The sequence below is a fragment of the Cyprinus carpio genome, chromosome B2, assembly GCF_018340385.1.
Source record: "Cyprinus carpio isolate SPL01 chromosome B2, ASM1834038v1, whole genome shotgun sequence".
In the NCBI taxonomy this organism is placed as follows: Eukaryota; Metazoa; Chordata; class Actinopteri; order Cypriniformes; family Cyprinidae; genus Cyprinus; species Cyprinus carpio.
Genome location: NC_056598.1, coordinates 17,207,949 through 17,228,094, shown reverse-complemented (window position 1 = coordinate 17,228,094; position 20,146 = coordinate 17,207,949). Strand labels below are relative to the sequence as shown.

Sequence of the window (20,146 nt, the reverse complement as noted above, 5' to 3'; positions counted from 1 at the left end):
CATGTCAATGTAGAAATTTTTACAACAATTAAATATACATACTTGTATTTCTTCAAAACATAAAATTATATTTAACAGTTTGGGGTTGTGAGATTTTTTTAATGATTTTTGAAGAAGTCTCATGCTCACCAATGCTGGATTTATTAAAACAGTAAAATTCTGAAATATTAGTGCAATTTAAAATGACTGTTTTCTAGTTTAATATTTTTTAAAATGTAATTTATTCCTGCAATGGGGAAAGCTGAATTTTTAGCAGCCATCAATATGATTTTGTGCTGAAGAAAAATTATTATAATTATTACAGTAGTGTTGAAAACATTTGTGCTGCTTAATATGTTAGTGCAAACCATGATACAAATTTTCACGATTCTTTGCTGAATAGAAAGCTCAAAAGAACAGAATTAATTTGAAATATAAATCTTTTTAACATAAATGTATTTGCTGTTACTTTTGTTAGTTTAATACTTCTTTGCTGAATAAGAGTATTATTATTATTGCTATTATTTTGTTACAAATCTCTCTCTCTCTATGTATAGACAATATCTTACTGACAGTAGTGTGACCAAAGTACTATTCATTTCTTCATGAGTAAAACTTTCTAATAAGGGAAAATATATTGAGTGCACATGTAGGTTTTTCGAAAACTCTGCATTTGATGGCTACATGAACAAGGCAGAAACATTCTTGTGATTTTGTGATAAACTGCAAGGAGTTGTAAGCCTGGAAGCAATGATCTTGAGAGAGCCTGAGAGGGCAGACAGGAAATGAGAGAGGTCAAGGTGAGTGACAGAGAGCTCACTACTACCACTCAACCACATCTGTGCCCGACATGGAGGAAATGCACTCCAGGAAGTCAGATTGAAATCATCACACACACCAGCATACACACAATGTCCTTCTTTGTCTGTGGTGCCTGTGCAGCGCCAGCAGAAGTTGAGTGTTTTCACATGAGGCACGTTGGGTTTTCATTCTTCAAGGTGCAGAGGCTCCGTCTGCGCCTTCCAGAGTCTCGAATTTGAAATAACCTCACAGCTGTGTTTAGCCAACAATCACAGAAATTCAAATACATAATACATCAAAACTGGACATTGTGATGGGACCACATGAAATATTTCAATATACTGCACTCATAGTCACAGTCATGACAGGATGGTATAGTAAAATTTGTAACAGAGGAATTATGAGTCTAAAGATCTTTATTTTAGATTGCATTAAAATAAATAACACAAAAATGTGTCTCCTTTTGTGGTACATTTTTCTAATTCTTCTAAAGCAATAATGATTTCCTGGCCTGCCAGGTTGTTACAGTATCAAATTCTGAACATATGCAGCATAATATACTGTAAAGCGCAATACACCAATGAGCAGCTTCTGAACACTGATATAAAAATATGTTTACAAAAATAATAATATAAGGCCTGTAATATAAGGCCTTTTCTACACATTCGACATGTTCAGACATTAACACTTTTGTGTTTGCATGCACAATTGCCTATTTTGTTATTTTAAGGAATGCTTTATATCTTTATGTGCTTAGCAAATATATACGTTTTATAAAAACATACAAGAATGAATGTAATGGATAAAATTCACTATATTTACAACACATATATACATGACATTTACACGCAGAGAAAAACAAAATCATGGAGACTTTGTTTTCTCAGGGCCAGATGGTGTCAAAGTCAATGTCTTTTTTTCCTGTTGAGGAGATTTTTCGTGACAGCACTGGCCTAAAATCCAGCACAGCGAGACCAGCAAACCAAATGCGTGGTAATTACTGGCTGTTATGTTACCAAGAGCTCTATTTCCTTGCATCTGTCCTTGGACGATGGTTTCAGATAACCGCAAACACTCGGAACGCTTTGCCTCCTGAGGGATTCTGTAGGCTAAATGGAAGAATAATGGCCAAAATTAATCCAGAACCAGCAGGACAGAAACATATATGATTTAATGCTAGTATGATTCATTAATCACCCTTCAGATACTCATGACACCCTCAAAATGCTATGTAATGAAGCAAAACAAAACCAGACTGTGTAGGTGGTCTGGTTTTATTTTGCAGAGGAAAAGCAGAGTATATAAGATTACCGTTCAGCCACCCACTAAATAAAATAATTACGTTATCCAACCAAGCTTATATAGAGGGATATTAGATATAGTTAGTCTGAAGACCAGCTGAAGCCAAGAAGGAAAGATCAGCTACACAGCAGTAGTAGCTCAAAAGCTGACTCAACACACTCTCAGTACCTCTCTGAGGTGATCCCATTCTGGTAGGAGCCCTTGTACTGCTTCCTCTTGTCCACAGGCATTACGTCCAGATAACCTCCTGAGTCACTTCGAATCACCCCTGCGTGGATAGCTGCCCTGCATATACTGGAATTCTGCTCAGTGGGACAAAATAAGGAAAAACGGCTCATTTTCTACTGCAGTGGTAATAGAACAGTGGCTTCCTAATAGCTGCAATAGACCAACCCAGAAGAATATATTATTGTCCTTTTATAGCTCAGGAGATTTATGTGAATAATCAGTTATGTTTAGGTATCATCTTCTTTTCAGATGATTCTCCTAAAGTCCATTAGGGGAACAAAAAGATCATTTTTGGTATATAGTAACAGTATATATATAAAAATGTGGATAGTTTTAGTTAAATTAAGTTGAAGTAGAGAAAAATACAGCAGTTTTAGCAGTTTGAGATCTCTTTTAAAACTTTAGGGGAGGAACATGTGAAATTACTACGGTCTGTTTCTCAGGAGAAGAATCTGAGAAGCAGAAAACTTTGCAAAGGTTGGTCTCCATTTCTTATAATATTACCTGTGGGAATCAGTAATATTTGCACTGGATTTGGAAGCACTGACCTATTTTAACTTGAGTGTCATGTGTGAGATGATGGTCAAATGGTTCATCTAACACTTTTACATGAAAAAAATATGTAAAATCAATGCAATGTAATGAAAAAAAAAGTGTTCTGTGTGAATGGCTCCTTAAAGGGATAGTTCACCAAAAAAAAAAAAATTACCCCATGAAATACTCACCCTCAAGCCATCCTAGTTATATATGACTTTCTGCTTTTAAACGAATACAATCAGAGTTATATTAAAATATGTCGTGGCTCTTCCAAGCTTTATAATGCTTTAAAATGCTACGCCTACATCCTACGACATCCGCTGGAATGCCACCAGCTAGAAGAAGCTAGAGATTACAGTCTATAAAGTTTGAAATATATTGATATTTTTCTTACACAAATGCATCAATTCGCTAGTAACCACTTGTGGAGCGCATTTTATGATGGTTGGATGCACTTTATTGGACTTCTAATGGACTATTGAATATCAACAGCCATTCACTGCAGTTATAAAGCTTGGAAGAGCCAGTTCATTTTTAAATAAAACTCTGATTGTATTTGTCTGAAAGAAGAAATTCATATACATATAATATACATATAATGACTTGAGGGGGAGTAAATCGTGGGCTAATTTTCATTTTTGGGTAAACTATCCCTTTAAATGGCATGAAGACTTACATCTGAATAATAGTAGGTTCCGATTACTCGGACATAGCTGTCGTACAAGCAATTACGAGGACAATACAACCTGAAAAAAACACATCTTGTTAGCTCTCGTGCTATTAATGACAAATCTACTGCATAGTATTTTGTGTAATCCATTAAGATCATTTTTGTTACAAAGTAAGCTTACCTGGGACAGTGCCGGACTGGTTTCTTGAAAGGGCAGAATTGTGCCACCGTAGTTTCACAATTAACTGCTTTCACTGAAAGTTATTAAACATTTATTACATTTATTTTCTGAAACTGAAAGTTTATCTCATTAAAAATATTCACATGTGCACTTACCTGGAACATTTGATACGGTGAAGGCATTGGCACTCTGATTTTTCCTGAGCAATAACATGGAAAATGTGAGAACATTGTTGAACCCACATCCAGCAGCATGAAACGTATGGGTTCTGTGACTTACGCCAGAGTCTGAACTCCATTTTTGGAGGACATCGAGAATCGTTGCCTTCTGCCCACCCTTGTGACATCCAGCCAGCCTCCATCATCATCTATTATTCCAGCATGCAAGCCGCTACCACAGATGCTGGATTGCTGGAAAAACAGCAACATTAATGAGAGAGACCCTGAGCTGACCACAATCCATCCACAATTAGATATAGCATTTAAATGCATGTAAATGGAAAATTTTTGTAAATCTGTGCGATGCCACATTGATATAAATAAAATGCAAAGCAAATGCATTTACCTACCATGTCATAATGACCCGATCCAATCACTTTTCCATAGTTGTACAAGCAGCCTGGTGGGCATTCATACCTGATTAAAGATTTATTAACATGAAAGACATGAAATTATTCATAGTAGAATGACCAAATCACATTTGTTTGTAGCTTATGTGTGAATCCACCCATTTTACCTGTTACAAGTAGTTCCTTTGCACTGATCACGTAACCTAGTATCACATGCTACTTGCTGAGCTGCAAAAAATAATAGTAGATGTCAATATACAACACAGGAGTGCTGTGTTTTTTTTCAGAATATAAGAGAACAGACATACAGTATCTATGCAAACATACTTTCTGATGGCATCCAGTAAAAACTTTACAGCCCTGTCCAGTTAAGTCAACCACTGAAATTTATCTTGAGTCAGCCAGTGAAGTTATCTTACACATCTGGGAAGTACTGATGACTTCGTTCCTCTCAATGTTCTCGTTGGGAGAAGGTGTCGGGGTCTCATCTCTGTAGTGGGTGTCGTGGCTCCGAACTGGCTCAGGTTCTGGTTCAATATAGTTATTTTCCTCTGTCTCAGGGGTGTAATTATAATGACTGCCATCATCTGAAGAGAGCACAATTTAATTACATTATTCAAATGATTCAGGACCTACAGCCTTCACATGTTAGCTAAATGTTGTTTTCTTATCTAGTTTAGGGATGTCAAACATATTTTAATCAAATTAACTGTGTAATGCGTTATAATAATGATACAAATTTTGTCATCTCAATATTTGGTCTATAAACTATAGTTTAGTACCTTTATAGCAGAGATTGTTTCTGCAACCGCCACCATAGCTGGGTGGGCAGGCAGAGCAAGGGGTCCCGTGCTTGTATGGCGCATGTCCCCACCAGTTACCTCTGTGAAATGGATGCCACATGACAAAAGCTAACAATAGTGCTTTATTAGAATAATATCATACTGCAAATGACAAAAAAAGCTTAACATTCTTACGGGGGAGAGTAATTGCAGACCAGGTACACAGCTTTGGCCCATATCATCCCCCATACATTCATGTTATAGCACACATTGATGGCACAGCCAATTTTGTTGGTTGTGGCCCAAACCAGCTGGGAAAAAAATCATAATATCGCTATTACTATATAGCATATCACAACTGATTGCTTGTATCATTGCAAAATGTAAATTGTTAAAACAAGAATGTGGTTTTACCTGTGTGTAATGCGTGCAGACGGGTCCAGAGCATCTGTAGGGGCAGTGAGGGTTACACTCTTGTGGATAGGGGTAGCTGAAATCTCTCACCTCATCATACCAGGCTTGGACATGAAATGTCGGAGGTCTGTCTCTAAAGGCAATCATATTTAAAGCAAACAGTTAGTGCACTGTATAAGAACTCAATGAGATGCAATTGGTATTTGATGTGACATCAATATTGTTTTTATCCATTTGTAATACAGCACCTGCCCCAGTGAGCTCCCAGGTTCTGGCCGATCCGGGTCAGTAGGTGAGACGGTCCATGTTCCCACAGACAAGTGTGTGCCCAGTGCTCAGCGCTCCTCTCCAGTTCAGTGTCCCACACCTGTCACAACGAAGAGCCACAAGCTATATTCACACAGCAGCAGAATATGGTTATCAGTCCTGGATTTGTGTGCCTAATACAGTTGAGTTCACACACAGTTTGGTTATTTACAAGAGTGACAACCACCTTCTAATCAAACTCAAACCTGACTTTTTTAAAAGTATTTTCATGTTAAACTAACTGTAACTGGACAATGTCATACCTGTGTGTGTCTTGTGCATAAAAGATCCAGAATAGTTCAGCCATAAATTGAATTTTTGTCATCATTTACTCACCCTCATGTCATTCCAAACATGTACAACTTTCTTTCTTCACCTGAACATAAAATAAATTTTGTCCATGCAATGGGAGTCATTGGTTAACCAAAACGTCATTATGTTATCAATATTCTTCAAAATCTTCTATCTTTTTTTGTGTTCAGCAGAAGAAAGGAAGTAATACCGGTTTGGACAGGAGGGTGAGTAAATTACAGAATTTTCATTTTTGGGTGAACTATCCATTTAAAACACAAAAGCAAATATTTTACTTGGCAAACACACATCAGAAAAATGTTCTGATAACTTTTTTTTGGCAAACTGTTGAACCTGGTTCTGCCTACAGTATGTACGTCAATGCATGGTTGTTTAGTTCTGTCCAGTAGATTGATACAAATCTACAAGTGGGCCAGTTAGAGTTAAAAACCATAAAGAATTTCTGTTTCACTAACTTGGGACAAAACAAACCCATATTAAAACTGCCATTAGAGAAAACTCTACTGGTTTAAAGTGATTTGTATGAAAGAATAAGCAGTGTACTGTTCTGCACAGGGTTCTGATTATTTCAATACAGAGCAGCTTAATTTAAAATTACATATGCGTAGTTTGCTCCCCTGTGCTAATCTGTTCCATATGTGCAGAGCTGGTATATTCCATTCCATCAGTCCTCAACAAATACTATTCCTCAACCACCTTGATAACTCTGATCTTTTCTCCTGCACAATAAATCACCTGAAAAATAGAAGATTCTTACTGTTTACAATGATGTTAATGCGAGCTGAATTAAATATGTTATGTCGTCAACATGTACTTGAAATGTTTACCATAAATGTGAATGTAATATTGGTCTTTCAGGTGCTTAAAATTGTAGCAAGCTTTCTGCATCTGAGCAGAACATGCATAGAGATGCTAAACCCGCTGGCGTTTTATGTGGCCTTTGAGACCCGTCTTGACATTGTTTATTTGTTGCAATGCCTAATTTGCTGTTACAGCGACCATCTGGGTGCATTCCAAGGGATATATGCAACCTCTGTGACTCCCTCTACTTCCCTTTCAGAGTAATTACCCAGAGGACTGTGTGGCATGGAGGTAGCTTATGTCTCCTCCCCTACCTGCACCCCACACAAAGACACATTCTGTTAAACTTTGCTGTGGGATACAGGGCTCTGGGATTTGACAGATTTAACACTGAATTGTTCAGAGTCCCAGAGCACCACAGATGTTATCAACTCAAAAGTAATTGTATAAGAAGAATGTTTTGAAACTCTTCTCTTACAGCTGATTGCAAGTGATTGTCATATGAAATGATCCACGTGCAGTACTAAAAAATGCATCATGTATTTTAGGAATAAAGAAGAACTACTGTGTTGTACACTGGATATAAGAGCTTAAAAGGGATGGTCTCTGTTGATTTAGAGCATTAGATTCTATTCTTCTTTGATGTCTAAGTCAATATTTGCCTTCATTGTTGCCAACTGCAATGCAGCGGGATGAAGCAGCAGCTATAGATGGTTCTAAGAAGTATCAGGTCATATTTGGCCAGAAAGCAATGAAAGGTCTGGCTGAGCGCCACGTACAGTAGGTGAGCCACAGAATGTGGGAAGGAGAAGCTGCATTTTGGCCTCCCTGATGGACCTGATGAACTGTTTGTTGTAGACCACAAACTTGACTGTAGTTCAGTGTGTTCTAGTGCAGTTGTGCAAAGTGCGGTTATGGTGTGGTACCTAATACCGGTTGGCAGAGCCATGTGATACATTTATAAGCCCCCTCATGACCCCACCAATGTATAAATAGCCTTTTAACTCACAATTCAAAGGGAAAGTTCTACTTTAGCATGATTTTACAGGTTTTCACATTTTAAAATATAATAATGATAAAATGTCACTTATCATTCCTATATCAGAGAATTTAAACTTAATTCAAATGTATACAGAAATCAAATATTTAATTTTACATCATCGTGTTACATAGATATCAGAGAATTATATCATAAAATTATTTGAAAAAATTGACATAAAAAACATATTCAATAAAACTCATATTTAATTTTACTTTCTAGTCAAATTCAAATTTGAGTGCAGAAATTGCATATTCTTAATTTTAATCTTTTTTTTTTTTTTTTTTTTTTGTGCGCTTCCATACGAAATATCAAATTAAAAAATTTAAAATTATTCTTTTATTCTTTAATTATTTATAAAAATAAAACAAAAAAATAAATAAAAAAAAAATTTGTTTTATTCATTCATTTATTATTTATTTATAAAAATAAAATGGTTGTTTTAGTCTTTTATTTTTGATTTATTTAGAAGAATAAGGTACAATTTTCATATTTAGTCTTTTATTTTTGATTTATTTAGAAGAATAAGGTACAATTTTCATATTGGCCATGAGATATAAATAATTTATTTTTATTCACTATTTGGCAGGTAAAACCAAGTCTGACCCTCGATTTTCTGACATTGTGCAGAAAATGTCAAATGTTCATGGTTTGATCATAAGTTAGGAACATGATTCAGTAGAAGTGTGACTGATGTAGAATCATGTGATCTTACCATGTACTCCATGTTTGAGGCAGCGGGGTACACTTGACCCCTCAGCTTATTATGTAGGTCAAGAATCAGTTGCATATCGCTCTGTGAAATTGCTCTTTTACCCCTTGACTTGGATTCCCACCATGCCTCATCCTTATCCATGTATTTTTCCAGGATGGCTTCTAAGTGGGTGGCATTGGGAATCACCATGGAAACCACAGTTTGGACAGTCACAAGCAGCACAAACCCACTAAATAAATCTTCATGTCCACACTTCATGTTTCCACAGCTGTCAATTACAAAATCCAAAGTGGTATCTTTCCTCTGCCTGTAAAATCAAAATCATTTTTTATCAGATTGAAGTAATTTTAATGCAAACAAATGTATACTCATATACATTTTTATACAGAATTTTCCATAACGTAATATAACATGATGATTTGTGTGCATGGCCATGAAAAGCCTGTCTGAAAAGTGCAGTTGCAGCATTTTTACAACTGCGTTGATTGTTTCTCACACACTCGTCAAAGACTTGTGTACGCCTTTTGCCACACACATGCAATATTTCATACGCTCGTGTCCTGAATTAAAACTGACCACACAAGTATTTGAAGTCTATAGCATATTTAGTTATACGCGTAACTATAATGCTACCTTTAAAGAAATTAATATTATCTTTACTAGACTTGCCGTTATAACACTTGTAGTAGGCTTCATTCATATTTATAATGAAAGCATTTTAAGCAGCATTTTACCTTTTGCCGTTCCGCGCGTGGACGTTTATCTCCGGTGTTGAATTGCTGAAATAATTAATCGATGCTGTTTTTGTATTAGAAAAATACGTGTCCACCTGTTTTGATCTGCTTGAGGTTTCTTTATGGATGAGTCATCATGAGTCATTGCGCGGCAAAATAATGTAACGTTACTTTCAAATGTTTCAATTTGTGAGGCTGCTTTTCTCATTTATAGTGAACTTCTAAACCACGCCCACAAGCACATCGACACACCCACAGCACAGGAGCATATAAATATACCCCAAAATACTGGTGCAGTAGCCTATTTCTGATCTGCATATCTAGTCAAAGTCAACGAAGATTTATGCTATTTTTATTTGTGTGCGTGTGGTAAATTTTTGACCTTGTGGGGGCATTTATGGTCCCCATGAGTAAATCTTTACTGTAACTCTTTAACTGTTATTATTTTTTTATTATTTATTTTATTTATTTATTTATTTATTTATTTATTTATTTGAAAATGTAAAAATCCAGGTTTTCTGTGAAGGTTAGGTTGTCAGGATAGAATAGTATTGTAAAGTTTGTAAAAATCATTATGTCTATCATAAAGCCTAAATCTATCTATCTATCTATCTATCTATCTATCTATCTATCTATCTATCTATCTATCTATCTATCTATCTATCTATCTATCTTCTAGAACAATGGACTGTACAATATTGAGATAATGTGTCAGAGACCAGACAGACACTAGATGGCAGCATTGAGTAATTTTTTTTCAAGCCTTCACAGTATGGATAAAAACTTTGAACTCCATGAACTCTGAATGCTCTCCAGTCTCCGCAAACATGAAATTTGAGATGAACAACTATATGGATTTATTTATACATAACTAATTCATCTTGAATTTTATGAGAAGCTTAATTTATCAGATAATAATCTGGTATTTCTGACAAAGTCACATAATTTTAATCCTGTAACCTTAATAGAGAAAGAGTTAAAACTTACCTTTAGATGTATTCTCTACAATGTGCACATCTGTTGAAGAAGTTGAAAAAGAATGGTCATTTCAATGTATCTGTTGGCCAGGAAGGCCTTCAGCAGGCGCAGTTAATGTATGCAGTGGTTCTGACCTATATTTTGCTGAGGGAGCTGGGTTGTTATGTTTGTTATTTGGTGGTGGTGAGGGGGAAAGTCTTTCAGTTTCTTTCTGCTTGCATCCATTACTAATATTGATGTCTGCAAAATTAAACAAAAATAAGCGGGTGTTGTTTTTGCCCCTGCGCAAACATACTATTGGTTCACTATTTCTCATATTTAAGCTTAATCAACATACAGAAATGCTGAGAATTTTTTCACCAGATCAGTCTTGCACAGTGATCAGGGATATTTTCATGTGACTCAAAATTTGAGGTCTGCAGATCTTTGGACAGCTCTGAATTTTTCATCAGAAACAGAACAGAAAGGCGTATATAAAGCTACACAAGAGGAAAACAAAAAATATATGATACAAAAGAAAATCTGGAAAGTGGATGAGCAATGCAACGCTGCAAAACTGTCCAGGAATACTGGAACCATTTAGCTTCATAGACAAACATTTACACGATCAATAAACGTCATGAAGTGCAGCAGCCTCTGAAAGACAATGAGCAACATATGCCAGGAAAATCTTAGAAATGTGTTTACAAATGAACTCAATACATCTCTTGAATTCGAAGAAATGTCAGTGTATATTTGCAAAAGCAATATTTTAAATGCAGTGTCAACCTCATGTAAACTGTACCCCAAAACACACACTCACACAGAGTAAAGACTTCTTTATTAGTATATTTTCAGCACAAAAACTGCATATTGGGCTGAAATAAATAATCTCAGTGCAATATGTGCTATCCTGTGTGTAGAGAGATTTAAGATCATGTGATCTACTTATTTAAAATAAAAAAAGGCAACAATACCGCTACTATAAGATGGGAATGAAGAACTAATGTCAGTTAAAAACAGATAATCTCAGTGAGCCACAAATTGAAAGAACAGTTCGTTACAATATTCTGGCACAAAAAAAATGTTTAATACAAATTTATATGAGATTATACAATCATTTAATAGCTTAGATGCACCTTTTCTCTTCCAGAGAACTATAAAATGAGGATGTGGAATTGGGGAGAGGTCACAATCTGAGGTCATATGAGCGTAACCATAGCAATGTTACTGTTCAGTAAACATTATATAAAGCAAATCAAATTCAGAGTAACAATCCTTGTCATAGAAGAGCACCATTTCATGATCATTTATCATGGATTGCCAATATAAGTAAAAGCATCATGCACACAACAACATAAAATAAAGGAAAACTTTACATGACCAAATAAAAATGCTGAAAATACATTAAACATTATCATTACAAAAACCTTGGAGTAGTTTTTGGTACTGAAAATGCACAGACAGCTTTTAAAAAATCATTACCAAAAATAGCTTGAATGTTTTATGCCTACGTACCTTGGAAAAACCCTGATGAAACAGATTTTTAGTAAATAAAGAAAGACATGTGTATAAAAGTATAGAGTGATCAGCACAGACTTGCTCTGCGCACCAATAGAGGAAAAATATAAGTAATCTATTCATGAGCATCAATATGATGGCTGATTCTAAAACAGTCGTGTTAAGATTGTATTAACATTAGCACCATTTCTGGAATCGACAGTATCACATACAAAGAAGCAGATATCTGCTGTACAAAATCAATATAGATTTAAAAGATCCGAGATGTAGATGAGTTTGTTTCTTCATCTGAACAGATTATATCACTTGCCCACCAATGGATCCTCTGCAGTGAATGGGTGCCGTCAGAATGAGAGTACAAACAGCTGATATAAACATCACAATAATCCACAAATAATGCACGTCTCAAGTCCATCAGTTAATATCTTGGAAAGTGAAAAGCTGCATGTTTGTTAGAAACAAATCCATTATTAAGGCTTTTAACTTTAAAATGTGGTTTCTAGCACAAAAATACCCATAATCCATAATAACGTTTCCTTAAGTGAAAAGGTAATTCCCCTGTTGTCCTCTCATTCAAAATCCACTGACATATTTGTTTAGAACTGCTTTAGACTATTTTTGCTTGTAAACGATGCTTGATCAGTGCGTATTTCTTTTCTGATACAGACTCAGATACTGATTTTTCACTGGAAAATGCAATATTTTGGATAGAGGACTCCTATTTTAACCAGAAGTCTTTTTAAAAATCTTAATGATAAATTTCTTTATTACATGTCACAAGATGCTTTTGATCCAGTGGAGTCATGTGGAGTCCTTGTGGATTATCATGATGTTTTTATCAGCTGTTTGCACTCTCATTTTGACGGCACCCATTCGCTACATTGGTAAGCAAGTGATGTAATTCTAAATTTCTCCAAATTTGTTCTGAGAAATAAACAAACTCATCAAAATCTTGGATGGACTGTTTTTTTTTTTTTTTTCTCAATTTTGTGTGAACTATTCCTTTAAAAATATGACAGACATCTTATTTAAACCAGTACATGAAGTTTGAGTTGATGGCAGGAAAGCACATGTTGTTGCTGCATGAACCTCCGTAGCTTGGAGGACAGGCTGAGCATGGCACACCAACTCTGTAAGGCGCCTCACCAATCCAGTTGCCCCTGAAAAATAGGACTGTTTTAATAATTTACCACAAAGATGAGCATGCATAACACCTTAGTCATGTGCTGGCATTATCAGACTGAGAAGGGTACTCTCTGTGATCTTGTTGGGTGTATTATCTGGCTAGAGTTGCATTAAAAGATAAAAACATGACTAACTTTGGAGAATAATTGCAGACCAAGTAAGTTGCCTCCCTCCACACAGCGCCCCACACAACCATGTTGTAACAGGTTTGGATGGCACATCCAACTCTGTTTGATGATGCCCACACCATCTGTAACATTCAGAGAGCGTCAGACATTTTACTGTTTGCTTAATCTGAATTATGACTTGTAACCAAACTCACCTGTGTGTAATGTGTGCACATGGGTCCGTAACAGCGCATCGGACAGCGAGGATTGCAGTCATGTGGGTATGGAAACACATAATCTCTGACCTCATCATACCAAGGTTTAACCAACTGAAGAATTGAGCGGTAACTGGCAGGAGCAGAAACAATTTGGGTGCAATTTAGAAAACGAGAGAGAAAAAACAAGAAACATTATCCACTGGACAGCATCCAAAACATGAAATTCTGGTCTGGCCAATTGCCTTGAGTCTTCTTCATTGTTTGTAACTGGATAATGCTGCCAAAGTGACATTTCAAGCCATTAAATAAGCACAGTTCTTCTTTATTCTAAGAATAATAAAGATCTGAGAGTTCTATCAATAGCAAATTGTTCACCTGCAAGACTTACTTGCCAGTTCGGACTGAGAGGTTTTGACCCAGATATCTAAGAAGGTAAGGAGGTCCATGTTCCCAAATACACATGGCTGCCCAAGCTTCTGCTGACCTGGCCAGGCCTTCATCCCAAACCTAAAACAATACAACAACAGTTAATTGTGTGGGGTAAAAATTAAATATTATTTTACAGTTTTTACTATACAGGAAATCATACCCATGTGTGTCAAATAAGATGGCATTTAATTATGCACACACACACTCATTTGTTATAATTGTCCACATGAAATCAAGACAGGGTGATTGCAAAATTCTGTTTACAATAAATGAACAAGTTTTTATACCCTTTAAACTCAAACGTAAATTTATCGTTGTTTGGCGTACCGCCACCTTCCGTGCGCCCAGAACGGCTTTTAGGCGTACCGGTACGCTCATTGGCTTGTTTAATAGAGGTTTAATCCTTTGCCTGCGCTATTCATAATGCACGCTTCCTAATTCGTCCCACCTAGAGCAGAGACTACATTACCCATACACCCTTGAGTTTTACAAGTGAAAAGCGCATGCGTCGCTTTTGCCGCTTGTCAGTGTCAACAACTCAACGTGGCCGGAGAGATGGTTGTGAAACGCGCACACTCGGCTCGGCTCGGTAAAAATACAAATACAGTGAACAACACTTAATATGCTCTCCTGGCTTCAGACTCTGAGTACTAAAAGAACACGGTCAGAATCAGATGACTCGCTGGCTGACACCCTGTTCTACTGTTCTATGGTTATGTTATGTTTTATAATTTATTTTATTTACATTTTGTAAAAAAAAATTCAATACCCTTTTGCACATTTTATTTATGTTCAGTAGCTCTTTCTAAGGTGTATTTTTTTCAAAATCCTTTTGCACAATTTATGTTCAGTAGCTCTTTCTAGCTCAAGCAAATCCAAAAATAATAAAAGGATTTTATTATTTTTATAAGGTCGTCTGTTGACTGCTGTATATAAAACCCCTTCAACATAGTTGTTGTTACCTCAGGGAATGAGGGGAGTCATCAAAAAAAAAAAAAAAAAAAATAATAAATATATATATATATACACTATATATATATATATATATAGGGATTAAATGGCTTGAGGGTATTATAATAGGCTTTTATAACATTCTAATCAACCCATCATAATTATCCTTCTGCTTGAGGCTATTATAATAGGCTTTTATAACATTTTATTGTATCCAGCAGGAGGAGCTGTCGAATGATATAAATGCAGCACCGCAAGTCAATCTAATCAGCTTTTTATAGTTTTGCTTTTGAGAGGTAAAATGCTGCATATTGTTTCTTTGGAAAGATGGAAAGATGAGAGGGATGAGTTGGCTGCTTACCATATACTCCATGTTGGCTGCAGGTGGGAAAACATTCGCTCGCACCTTGTTGTGATAGTCCAGAATAGCTATCATGTCACTTTGCGAAATGTACCGTTTTCGCCTTGACTTGGGCACGGATGCTAATCCGTCAGTCCCCATTTCCGATTTATTGATAGTGATATTAGTTCCGGTGAGCGTTTCAGTCGCATTTCTGATAATCCAAGCGCTCGCATCACTGGCAATGAGTAGAAGCAGCATGTCGGTAAAAAAGCTGATGTTCTTCATTCTTTTTTTTTCTTCTTTTTGGTAAATAATCAGTGATTATCTGCAAATAAATAATACTCATGAACATTTAAAACTATTATTAAGACAAAGATCGAAAAATATTATATTTGAAATATTTAAAATGACATAAAAAGTTTATAAAGGTTTGTATAAGTTTTCTGCATCAACATCGTACCGTTGAAGTGTTCGTATCTGTTTGAGTGTGCGGTGAAGCAGCAGCTCGGTGAGTCTCAGTTATCCTGATGGAGATCTCTCATCCTGTCCACTGCTGCCTCTGGCTTTTATACTGTGCTGCTGTGATCCAGGAGGCAAACGCAAGGTGCTCTGCTACCCGCCGGTTACCTGAACAGGGCACGTTTCCAGCCAGCATGAGGCCAGCGCACTATCTTACACACTTTGTATAGGCTACTGGTTTAATAGTATAGTGAACGTCTATCTCCAGTTCATGTCCTAATCAACCTGTGTGTTTGTTTGTTTTTTTCATTATGAACACTGCTACTTAACTAAGATATAACACACACACACAGACACACACACACACACACACACACACACACACACACACACACACACACACACACACACACACACACACACACACATATATATATATATATATATAGCTTCTATAAAAAGGCATAAAGCATAGCCATTCTTTGTGGAGATTAAAAGTTCTTTTAATGGACATATTTCTCATTGTAGTTAACAGCTTAGGTGTGGAAAGTCAGTGAGATATGGTTTTTGTATTATATATGTTTTTTTCTTTTCTTATTCATTATACAGATACACTTGTTCAGTGTTAAAATCCAAAGAGCCTATTTGCCAGCATGTGTGTAAAGCCAAGTTAAGAAGCCCTTCAGAGGCATATCGTTTTCCTTGGCAGGTGGAAGCTGAGTGAGAGCAACGTGACGCACATATGACCACACTCCCCCTTTAACTCTCCTCCCTTCTTCCGCTGAACTGTGAATTTGCAGGTTTTCTTGGAATTGAGTGTTATTGCTTATGCATTCTTCGGTCCAGAAGGGAGATGTTTACTGTGTCCAAGCAGTAATTAGCCCTAAGTTAGAAGTTTAGCTTTTGGGTAAAATAAAGGAAATGTCTGGCATTATATCATGTCTTTGCAAATTTTTCAGTGTCTCTTCTCGCACTGCATTTAACCCATCCAAAGTGCATACACACAGCAGTGAACACACACCGTGAACACACACCCGGAGCAGTGGGCAGCCATTTATGCTGCGGCGCTCAGGGAGCAGTTGGGGGTTCGGTGCCTTGCTCAAGGGTTAAACTCTAACCACTAGGCCACGACTTCCCCTTGTGTTATAGGTGCTTCACGATGCCAAAGAAGAAAATTTTTGGCTAAATGGTTCCATAAAGAACCTTTAACATCTAAAGAACCTTTCTGTTGCACAAAAAGTTCTTTGTGGCGAAAGAAGGTTCTTCAGATTATAAAAAGGTAACAAAGAGATGGTTCTTTAAAAAACCTTTGACTGAATGGTTCTTTGTGGAGCCAAAAATGGTTCTTCTATGGCATCGCTGTGAAGAACCTTTTAAGCACCTTTATTTTTAAGAGTGTAATAATGGTTATTATTATGTTTAAAGACAAGCCTTTGGGACTTGAGATGCAAATTAGCATATGATGTATTCTCTGTGTGCAATGCATTTTTCAAATTTTTGGCTGGAGTCATAGTTTTTTTTGTACTGTCCCTAAATGAATTAGCGGTATCCAAGCCTGTTGCAAGCCAAATTAAATACCCCTGAACCAGCTAATCAAGGTCTTCAAGAAACTTCTAGGCAAGTGTGCTGGAGCTGGCTGGAGCTAAACTCTGAAGGACATTCGTCCCTCAGGAGAAGGATTGGACACCCCTGAAATAAACCAATAATAGTATGAGTGGATTATACATTAAGAGGACCTTACTGGATCTCCCTCTTAACAAGGCCCAGGACAATGTTTCTATTTAGTACCCTCAATTATAGACTTAATAATATGGACAAAATAATGTTATTTCAAAACTTCTTTTTCAGTTTTGCAGAAAGGCACTTCAATAACGTGTCAGTATCAACAAACGAATACTGTGTATACAAAAAAAAGTGTATAGAGAAAAGGTAAGAAATGATAAAACAGCATGCAAGAAACCAGAGGAATAAGGTGAATGAATATCTGGAATCTTATGAATTTCCTTTCACCTGTGCACAGTATTTGATATGTAATGGAGGAACCATTTGGGCTGTTTTTGATTTTAGGTATACATTTGACAGAGACTGAGCTTCACCAGTAGTAAAATGATATGAAAATGCAAGCTTTTTGCATATTTGATGTATGTTGGCATAGTATTATGGTGATTAAATTCATTATTACCTTATTAATTAATATTTAATAATTTTACAATGCATATTCAGGTTTAGTGGACAAGTACTGTTTAGCTATAACTGAAAAGCAGGAGAAAGAAAAAAAAAAGGTCTACTGCCAGACCATCCATAACCTTGTTGAGCATTTGTGTGCTCCACCCAATGATGTTCTTGCAAACTGGAAGCTCATAGTCAAAGAATAACGACTTTATTACCCTGTGCCCTGTTTAGGAGGTAATACCGTCCCAGTGAAACGTCCAGCTGACAAACCTGTAATCAGAGGACACTACTGTTTATATTCCTTAAAACATTATTATCACAAACCTGCTTATATGACTTGTATTCTCTGAGTTCTCCAGCAATTAAAAGTCAAAAATTACACATAGCCACTCTTGCTATGTGCATATGCATTGGACCTATTCATTTAATTTTCATTGTTTTCAATGTCCTGTATGGTCATTCACAAATTCATAACTACTCTATTTAAAAAAAAAAAAAAAAACACTACAGTCAAAATACATTACAAAAAGAAGAAACAAATGATCGTGATTAATATATACAGGTGTGTGCATGCATGTGTAGATGCATTTTGGTCAAATGATTCATCACGATTCATTCAGTCTTGAAATGTAGAATGAAACATTTTTGTCTGGAAAACAATAATGACAAAACACATACTATTAAATTATTATTTAGGGAGCCATGAAAATCTCAAACAGGAAAATTGTGTTCATTCACCTTTTATCAAATGCAGAAGCAGGCAGTATTTATTCATTGCCATCACTAAACAGTCCATATAAAGTGACAGTTTTTTGTCTGGTCACTTTTTGTTGTAGGCTTTTTTTTTCTTTTCTTTTTTTAAGTATAGAACATTGTGAATGAAAAGTGTTTACAAACGTACAGTTCAAAAGTTTGGGATCATAAGCAAATGTTTTTGAAAGAAGTATTTACTAAGACTGTATTTATTTGCATTTTATTTATTCAAATATACCATAAAAAGTGTAACATTGTGAAATACTTTTACAATGTCTTCAATTTGAATATATTTTAAAATGGAATTTATTCCTGTGATGGCAAAGCTGAAATCTCAGTAGCCATTACTCCAGTCTTCATCGTCACATGATCCTTCAGATATCACTTTAATATGCTGATTTGGTGCTCAAGAAACATTGCTTACTGTCAGTGTTAAAAACAGTTGTGCTGCTTGATATTTCTGTGTAAACCGTAATGCATTTTCAGGATTCTTTGATGGATAGAAATTTAAAAAGAACAGCATTTATTTGAAATGCAATTCTTTTATAACATTATAAATGTATTGACTGTCAATTTTGATCAATTGAATTCATCCTTGCAGAATAAAAATATTTATTTCTTAAAAAAAAAAAACATACTGTAAACAAATAAAATCTTACTGACCCCAAACCTTTGAATGGTAGTGTTCATTTAATGACCCTACAAGCAGTTTGGAAAATAAATGTGGATGAAAAGGGGATCTTTTGTGACCCAATCAAAAATCCATTTGCATCACAAAATGGAGTACATATTTCTTCTGTAAAAACATCTGTCAACTAATTGAATAACTTGTGGGATAAATGTAATAAGAACAGAAGTTTGGCGCACACATATCTAGGGCATTAGTCAGTTCATTTGTTAAGAAATATGTCTCATTGTAATATAACTGCAACAGGGTGATGTGTTCCTTGACAAAAATCAAAGACCATCCAAAATACATTTATTCTTTAGAGAGCTTTGTTGCATAAGTTAGGGTGATCGTTTATTAATGTTACAAATGATTTGTAAAATAATGCAACATGTCTGTAGATGATGTGCCAAAACATTGTCGGAGTCCACTTACTGTTGTTTGATCTCAAACCAATTTTGTTGTGTTTAGCAAAAATACAATATTAGGTCATCTTTAACATGACTTATTAAACTAAAGTTCAGCTGAACATTCTCTTTCACATTAAAATGTATTAATTAAAAAAAAATGTAATTAAATTTTCAAGTCTGTAAATCATTAATGATTTGTTAAATGGATTTGCAATCAAAACCAATACATCAATATGGTACAACACATGCTATTTTTGGCCTAAAACACAAGATTATTTCATGCAATATGTAACAGTGCAATGGGTTCCTGCACTCAAAACCTGAACTGTCTGTCCAGGGGAGCTGTCACTGCAATGCATGTAATGTAAAAGGTTTGGAAAAATGAACTATGACAGTCCTGACAGCTTGTAATGAAAAACATTTAACTAAAAAAAAAAAAAAACATTTGTCAACATGCACTCAAAGAGTGTGTCGGCCATGGCAAGCAATCTTGTGCATCTGATATTTGCTTAATCAAATACATCTCCATATTCTCTGAATAGTCTTCTGTTGCAGAATTTCAAAACATCTCTGACATCATTTCTTGCCTCATTGTTTACTTGCTA

The 20,146-nt window shown here is 35.7% G+C and overlaps 2 protein-coding genes across 2 annotated transcripts; both read right to left on the bottom strand.

The window, feature by feature from the left end:
• Positions 1–503: 503 nt before the first annotated feature.
• Positions 504–9,594, bottom strand: LOC109088237 (cysteine-rich secretory protein LCCL domain-containing 1-like). The gene is made up of 15 exons (XM_019102414.2): positions 9,370–9,594; positions 8,636–8,942; positions 5,711–5,829; positions 5,463–5,595; positions 5,244–5,359; positions 5,049–5,149; positions 4,686–4,853; positions 4,434–4,494; positions 4,267–4,333; positions 3,978–4,108; positions 3,854–3,897; positions 3,699–3,771; positions 3,524–3,593; positions 2,251–2,384; positions 504–1,889 (listed from the first exon to the last, which is right to left on the bottom strand). The coding sequence occupies exons 2-15, from the start codon at positions 8,891–8,893 to the stop codon at positions 1,838–1,840; spliced, it is 1,527 nt and encodes a 508-aa protein (XP_018957959.1). The 5' UTR covers positions 8,894–8,942; positions 9,370–9,594; the 3' UTR covers positions 504–1,837.
• Positions 9,595–12,262: 2,668 nt separating this feature from the next.
• On the bottom strand, positions 12,263–15,762 carry LOC109077629 (peptidase inhibitor 15-like). The gene is made up of 6 exons (XM_019093169.2): positions 15,541–15,762; positions 15,099–15,405; positions 13,746–13,864; positions 13,355–13,487; positions 13,167–13,282; positions 12,263–13,007 (listed from the first exon to the last, which is right to left on the bottom strand). The coding sequence occupies exons 2-6, from the start codon at positions 15,363–15,365 to the stop codon at positions 12,872–12,874; spliced, it is 771 nt and encodes a 256-aa protein (XP_018948714.1). The 5' UTR covers positions 15,366–15,405; positions 15,541–15,762; the 3' UTR covers positions 12,263–12,871.
• Positions 15,763–20,146: the final 4,384 nt, after the last annotated feature.